Raw genomic sequence first — 8,292 nt, 5'->3', positions numbered from 1 at the left:
TCTGCTGGGAAGTTGTCACACGAATTGGTTTTTGGTCCACTGTGAGCAAACGCGGCACCCATCGCGCGCAGAGCTTCTTCATGCCCAAAACTGAATGCACGACATTGCCCACACTTTCCAATGATATGCCTACAGCATTAGCTACCTCTCTCAATTTCACTTTGGGATCATTCAATATCATATCATGGATTTTTTCGACATTTTCTGGTGTAGTGACATCTTTTGGGCGCCCAGATCGTTCAGCATCAACTGTGCTCGTACGGCCACAACGAAACTCGGTAAACCACTTATGAATCGTTCCAATCGACGGTGCAGAGTCCGGGTAATACTTATCCAGCTTGGCCTTGGTCTCGGATATCGTTTTCTTGCGAAGATAGTAGTGTTTGATCAAAAGTCGAAACTCAGATTTTTCCACATTAAAAAAAACTCGGAGGTTAGTCACTTCTCAGTGCTATAACTTGTAAATGCATAAACATAAATGGCTGAAGTTTTGACAGGCGTCATTTGAAGGATCAAGCTCGACGAAAATGGTTCACATTAGTGAATACTAATGCCATCTCTTAGAATTTTCAGGTACTTATTAGACTGCCTAGTAGTATAAGAGTATACATGTTTTGAAGAAAAGTAATGAAATTACGTTAAATCAGTCAATTTTTTAAAGCATATCTTTTAAGTATATTTTCTTTTTAGTGGATGATGAAAAGTGATTTATATAACTCATATATAATCAATAATACTTATACTAATTTATTATTGTTACCAGAGTGTTCTATATATTAGTGACTTTATATCTTTTGAGTTCGCAAATTTATTCGATTGTCCAAAATTAATGAAAAAACTCATGGATAAATAATTAATTGTTGTTTGTTGTTGACAAAGTTGAATCTGGATTTTTATCGCACTTTAATTGTTCTTCCGTCGTCCCCATGGCATTCAGTGTCCAAATTCTCAATTCATCTAAATTAATAGTACTTGAGTTAGGATTGAGAAGTCGTTGTGCAATTAATCTAGACCTAAGAAAATTAATTCTTCAATATTAATAGCATTAAAACACTTCATAAAATGACTTAAATATTATAAATAATATATTCTCACGTATTATCTCTAGATGTTTTTTCCAAACGTTGTGGAGGTTTCCCATGTTTTTTGCTCCCGTAAACCTATATTAATAGAAAGATATTCGTTGTTACAATTAAAGATAAGGCAAGATAGAATTGCGCTTTAAACATAAAAGTAAATATATTAATTCGATATTATGAAGAAAATGTCAAAATAATTAGTACTTACCTGAATGGCACGTTTGATTATATTCGGATCCAGACCAGCATGTTTGGCAACTGCGTGAGCGAAACTCAATTTCGAGGCTCCCTCGGTCAGTCTGTAGAGAAAAACTATGTCGCTTTCATCAGTTGGTTGCAGAAACTCGAACGTCTAAAATAATTAGGCTTCATTATAATTCGCAAAAAAAATGGCTATATATATAGAAAAAGAAATTTATTTGATTAAATTCTACTAAAAAAACCGATACTTTAATCATTTCATTTTCATTATACTGAATATTGCACTTTAAATTAAAATTTCAGCAAAAGAAATCATATAAAAATCTTTTTTTTAAATAACAATTTTTTATAACCTGTATTTGCATCAAAGGTCCTCTGGGTAATAAATCAAGAACACGATGGAGGTGGGTTGCAGCAAAAATGTGAGGACACTCAAGCCCGCGTTCTAAAAAATGTGTTACAACAGAAGCAAGAAGGGCAGATCCATCTATTTCAGAAGTGCCTCTTCCAAATTCGTCGATTATCACTAGTGAGTCTGAAGTAGTCGAATACAAGGCCGAATTTATCTAAATAAAATGGAATAAATAGATTTAAACAGTACTAATACTACGTACAAAAGGTAGAAAATTTCTCTAACCTGTCGAATATCTTGAAGAAAAGTGCTTGCATTCAATAAAGAAATGCTATTGTTGGAAAGAATCTGGGTAGTAATTCGAGATATAACCCCAATTGTTGCAGAATTAGCAGGCACGTAACTTCCTACGTGGGCCATAAAAACAATAAGTGCGATCTGCTTAAGATATATGCTTTTGCCACAAGCATTTGGACCAGTGAGGATTTTAACAAGACTGTTACTGCCTTCGCCAGAGAAGGTGTCGTTTGGCACAAAACTCGTCACAAAAGCCTCCTTGAGAGGATGTCGACCTCGCTTTATGGCGATCATCTGAGATTCCACCATTTTAGGCCTCACATAATTTGAATCACGAGCCACCATATACAACGAGAGCATTCTGATAAAAAAAAGTAATTGATGTATCACAAGCTACTTTTTGTTAAACAGATTTTCACGTCTTCCACTCACACCGCTATCGACAGAATTTAATACTGTTTTTGCGTGATGTCACTGTTTTCTCATAAACGCTCGCAAATGTCACTATTTCTTTACTTTCCCTTGAAAAATATTTTTGACTTTTTTGGCTGATTGGGTTAGGATAACATGACTACAATCTCAAGTACAGAAATAAATATATGGAAAATAGTACCAATGGCTAATATATACAAGAAATTATTTTAAATACTTTAAATACACCTATTATTTATTTTCATCTTGAGCCTTTAATTTTAAATTTTCGACTTTATAGGGGAAAATTTATCAACATTTATACCATTTTCATTTACGCAACATTTATTGATTGAACTTTTTCAAGTCAAAAACATTCAAAATCGAATAATTCTAAATTCGATTGTTAAAAAATGAACAAATTCATATTTTAGTCATAATATTTCAAACTTCAAGCCCTAAAAGCTGAGTAATTAATCCCTATTTTGGGTCGGTTTTCCGCCCATCGAGACGAAGAATGAAGCCACGGCCAAAATAAAGCCTTAGTCCCCCCTAACTAATTTACCAGGGTTGTCACCTTTTATCCTGTCCAAAATATCAGTCTATAGAGGGGTAAATAAAAAAGTGGGTTTACTCAAAAACGGCTAGGCCAATTTCAATAAAAATAAGAATAAGTTGCGTAGTCTCTAATGGGAATTTCCCAAGAGAAAAATATTACTAATCTGACATAACATCATGGGAAAAGACAGCTTGAGAAAAAAATTTATCTGGAATACTGTCTTTTGTTTCCTTTAGCACCTGCGCTGCCAGCTTTGTGTCACCACACTGGTGAAGTGTTCCAAATAGATAAGTCTGCTTTGGCCTAAAAATTACGATCTAGAAGAGAATTTTGAGCTCAGGAAAAAGAGGATGTTGATTTAATTTATGTGTTTTTTTACACTATCTAGGTCCAGCAATCCTTTTACGGTTTGACAAAGTTGCACAATTTATTCTGAGAAAAGTTTGTGCCACAACTGCTACAGAAATTCAGTTAACAGATACTTAGATGTATCCGAGGCATGATACGAACTGAATTGTCTTTCATTTGAGCAAATCGAAAAATAATTCTAAAGTAATGGTCAACTCTACCGAGACCAATGTTCTTATAATATTACTAGGCAATATGCATATATTATCAGCATACGAAATCTATCTAACAACAATAGGGTTTCCATGCATTTACAGGTTCCGATTACACTGTATCGTTCTACCTAAAAGTTAGAATAAAACCGTTCGACCAACTGAAAAAAAAATAAAGATCACTGGCATTGTTACAGGTCTGTAGCGGAGCTGGTGGAAAACAGCACTAGCGTATGTAGCGCGCAAAAAGTACGTACTGAATATTTTTACCAAGCGCGTTGCGCATGTGCTAGCTCTACTCTCGATCAGAGAATATCTCCGAACCCTATTACTTCGGATTTATAGTCTTCTCTTTATTTTACTTAATATGTCTTTCTGCCGGTAGGCAGAGTGATGAAAAGGCCATGACAGATGATCACCATGATCACTAATGATTGAATGACAACAGGTATTATTTCTCTCTGGCAAATACGAATTCACCAATCAGAAAGAGCAATAGTTACATGTAACATTCAGTTAAGAATGCAGTAATTGGAGTTTTAGAGTGGTATCTAAAATTCTTATTAATCGAAACTTAAGTCTCAAAAATCACAAAAATAATAAAAAAAAGTCGCCCAATTTGTCTCCGGGTGACTTTTTTAATTTCTCATCGCCACAAATTTACTTCAAGTGCATATGGCGCTGCATTGGCTGCCGTTCGCGCGCTTATTGAAATTGTTGAAAAATACAATTTCAAAATTTATTATTAATGATCAAAAATCATTATATATTAATGTTCTTAAGTGGCACGAGGATGATTTTTAATATATTCAGAGCATTGGGTAAAAAGTGAAATATGTATTCAGTAAATAAAAAACTTTTTTTTTAATTTATCCCAATGCTCAGAATATATTAAATTCAGCCCCGTGTTACTCCTTCGGAGGCATGTAAAAAAGTGTCATAAAAGTTAACCATGGCCGAGTGGCGTTGCCACGTATACGCTTGGGATAGGCCTGAAATAATGCATGAAAAAATGTTTAAAATTGTTTCTTTTTTGCGGTAAAAATAACTTTTTCGCACTTTTGTGTAAAAGAAAATGATTTTCATGGTTTTTAAAAGCTTTCAAAGTAATAAATACTGGAGAAAATTTTGACATTAATTGGTTTTAGGCGTAACTAATAAATTCAAACATGTATGTTCCCCGAAAATGAAAAGCTAATTATTCAAGTAACAAATCAAAGAGGGGCTAGATATAACAATATAAACGCCAATATATACACCTCTTCAGCGTTCCACTAGTTTCTGTCAAAAGACCACCCAAGCCCAACGAGGTAGACTATTTGGAGAGAGTTATAAAATATCTCGAAACCACTGGAGCTGAAAGCAGATACTGATAATACCATCCGCTTCATGGAGTTTTGCGACAACCTTATAACATCTAAGGAGGAATGTCCATCAATCACTGCTGAAGAGGTGAAAGAAGCACTGTGGGGTTCGAAGAACCTTTTCGCTGCAGGACCACATGGTACCAATAACTTCTGGTGGAAGAGGTTTACTTCTAATGGTGGTAGAACGCACTATACTCCTACCGAAAAAAGGGAACTTTACCAAATCCAGAGAATTAGAAGCCAATAACTTACTTGAATAAACTGTATAAGATCTTTACAGATGTCCTAAACAACAGGATTGTTCAAAGAATTGAGTTTATGCGGGGAGAGATGTATGAACAACGTAGCTGGAAAAAAGTTGTAGCAGGATGTCGAGAAAACCTGCTGCATTGACTCCCGGAAGGCTTTCGAGTCACCGTCTCATAGACTTATCATCTATCTGTTGGAAACCTTGAAGGTTGATCCACACATAGTGAGATGCATAGAGAGATAGATGCCCCTTTGAAAAACTCGATTTACTATCTCATCTGGAAAATATCGAGTAATAACGAACAACGCCACCTTCCATAGGGGCGTCTTTCAGAGCGAAACCATAAGTCCTCTGCTTTTTTTCATCATACTTTTGCCTCTATCTCACGCACTTCGAAATTCTTCTAGATCCCTCTGTGGCGACACTTATCATCGCGAGCATAAGGTCACTTATGTATTTTATATGGATGACCTAAAGATCTATGCTTCTGGTAAAAGCAAACTTCAAACTGCTTTCAAAATCGCCAAGCAGTGCACAGGAGAGACTGGTGTGGACTTTGGATTGGACAAGTGTGCAAAAATTCATCTGAAGAAAAGAAAGTTTAATGGCGTTCCCGAGGACCCGGAGCTTGTGGATATAAGTGTTATTAGACATCTTGACACTGGAGAGACCGATACATGCCTGGGCGTGCATCAAAGCCGCATTCAGAACGCAACATCAGTGAAGGAGTCTCTCCAAAATAGATACAAGCATCTTGTTCAGAAGAGTTAATCTTCTCAAATCTGTCGGCGTTGGACAAGATATCTGCGACTAACATGCTGGCCGTCCCGGTTCTACTCTACACGTTTGGGGTGGTTCAATGGACAAGGAACGAGTTTGAGGCCCTTGACATCGCGACACGTAAGATCATGCATATGCATAAGAGCTTGCATATCAATTCGTCTGTTCCGCGATTATACATTTCACACCATCAAGGCGGAAGCGGACTTTTGAATCTCCAGTGTCTTCATAATCGAATTGTTCTAAGTACAATTGACAAAATTGCATAAGGCAGAGATCCTCTCTTAAAAATGGTCAGGAAACATGAGATGATTAGCAAAGGAGCGTTCCTTTATAAAAGCCGCGGAGTAGGCAGCCAAAATTGAGATCCTTGGCCAGAATTTAACATCAAAACACTCCAAGGGAAATAGAGTAAATTGTCCAAAACAAAAAGTGCTACATTGTTTGGAACTACAATTTTTGGACATCCGTCTCCGTTGCACACTCGTTACCTGATATCGTTCTCCAAAACTTCGAGAAATGAACTGTTACAAAACTATTCCGTTAAGGTAATTATCCTTGTAATAAGTGCTCTCAGCGGTGCGCAGCTATGGCATTTGCGAGATTGATGCAGAAATCTGTCATCCTTGGATCGCTCCGAGTCCTAAAGACACACGAGTGTTTCGCCGGCCTGTCGTTTTGATTTCAACGTGCCCTGTGAAAACCCATCTCTCAATCGTGAGACGTGGTAATAAACGTGATTTGCCGCGGTTCTACTAGGAGCCAGTGTTATTTTCAGATGACGGTTGCTCCCAGTAGGATCATGGGTTGGTTTCTTAACCCTTTTTTTAATCACACACACACACACACACAAACACACAGTATAAGAGCTTCACAGCCATCCTAACTCATAGGATTTTTCGGCCAATCGGACTTGTGTGGCAAAAAATGTACGAAACAACTCATTTCAAATAAAATCGTAGCAGATAGTCGGATGAACCTGCTTATTGATAGATTTGTCTTTAAAGTCGCAGCATTCTACCAGCGCGGCCTATCGATGGCCTGGATTGATGACCGTAAAGCTTTCGATTCGACCGCCCATATACTTATCGTTTGTCTTTTGGAAAGCTTAAAAGTTAATTCGCACATCGTGAGGTGCATAGAGATTTATTCCGCTGTGGAAAAACAGATGTACAATCTCATCTGGAAAACATCGTGTGACAACTTACATCATTACTTTTCGGAGAGGTGTCTTTCAGGGCGATACCATGAGCCCACTCCTCTTTTGCCTCACATTATCGATACTATCTCTCGCACCTTGCATTCCGAAGGGTACTTTTGCGGCAAACGTGGAAATCTAAAGCATAAGGTCATTCATGTATTTATCATCATGTTTTTATTATTGATTTACTTGGAGAGAGGAAAACTTAAGGGCATCCTCGAAGACCCTAAATGACTTTGGAGACAACTCTATTCAGTCGAAGTTTAATTTGAAGCACATTTTATTTATTTGAAAGGCATGTGTCAATTTTCCGACTCCTGTCTTACTGGGATTTTTTCCGGTCGTACCAGTTCCACACGAAAGGAGATATCTAGCTAAAAGTTTTTAATATTTAGACCAACTATACTGTTTTTTTCCTGCATTTTACTGCTTTTTTACTGCATTTTTACGTTGAATAAAAATGTGATCATTACGAAAAAGATATTTGTGTTCGTTTTTTAATTTTCTTTTTAATATGTTTTTGAAAGACTCAATTTCCTTGTATAATATTGGCCACATTACTCGTGCGAAGTGCATAACGTGAGCACGATATTGTATTAAATTATGGCCAATGAGAACACGTCATTTTCGACTGTCATCTTACTTGTGGGTTTTCCTATCGTTTATCCTATCGTTTTTCCTATCGTCTTCCTATGGTCGCGAAAAACGAACAAGGAAAGAATGACAAAAAAAAGATGACACGCTTGTCATTTTTTTCCTATCATATATTTTCGTAAGGACTGAAAAATTGTTGATTTAGTTGTGTTAAAACACAATACTAGTTCATTATTTGACAATATCATGGTGTCCAGTAAAAGGTCCGTACGAAATTCAAGGATATTTGAGGACATTCTCAGAAAATTTCAATGACATTTTTTTTATGCTAATTTTTGTTATATACAGTAAAAAAGGTTGGTGTAAATTTACATCCTGCGAAAATGAAAATTATTCGATCGGCATGGCACATAGTAGATAAGCAAAATTCTGTAAAAATACATATTTTCCTTCTCAACCTGCGTCCGCCATTCAAAAAAACATGCAGGACGTATATCTCCCGACGTTGACCGTGAAATTACGCACGGGTCCTAAGTCAACACACACAGTAAAAATGATATTTTGAGGTTTGGTCTCCCTAAACTGTTCCGTTATAATCAAACATCCTTTGTACTTGTTTAAAATAGAATTTTATAGTATTA

The 8,292-nt window shown here is 36.5% G+C and overlaps 1 protein-coding gene across 7 annotated transcripts in view; it reads right to left on the bottom strand.

Annotated features, from left to right (window-relative positions):
- Nucleotides 1-712: 712 nt before the first annotated feature.
- The window catches only part of LOC117170150 (mutS protein homolog 5-like), a 52,331-nt gene continuing 44,751 nt past the window's right edge, over nucleotides 713-8,292 (bottom strand). For 6 of the 7 annotated variants that reach the window (XM_033356703.1, XM_033356709.1, XM_033356707.1 and 3 more), the window contains 5 exons: nucleotides 1,918-2,290; nucleotides 1,634-1,846; nucleotides 1,288-1,431; nucleotides 1,096-1,160; nucleotides 713-1,013 (listed from right to left, as the gene is read on the bottom strand). In XM_033356703.1, coding sequence (XP_033212594.1) covers nucleotides 854-1,013; nucleotides 1,096-1,160; nucleotides 1,288-1,431; nucleotides 1,634-1,846; nucleotides 1,918-2,290 — 955 coding nt within the window. In that variant the 3' untranslated portion in view covers nucleotides 713-853. The remainder of the gene's footprint in view (nucleotides 1,014-1,095; nucleotides 1,161-1,287; nucleotides 1,432-1,633; nucleotides 1,847-1,917; nucleotides 2,291-8,292) is intronic. The other variant, XM_033356704.1, reaches the window with a different exon arrangement.

This window comes from Belonocnema kinseyi, chromosome 3 (genome assembly GCF_010883055.1).
Source record: "Belonocnema kinseyi isolate 2016_QV_RU_SX_M_011 chromosome 3, B_treatae_v1, whole genome shotgun sequence".
NCBI lineage: Eukaryota > Metazoa > Arthropoda > Insecta > Hymenoptera > Cynipidae > Belonocnema > Belonocnema kinseyi.
Note: the sequence above shows the minus strand (reverse complement) of the source record. Positions and strands in the feature narration are given on the sequence as shown.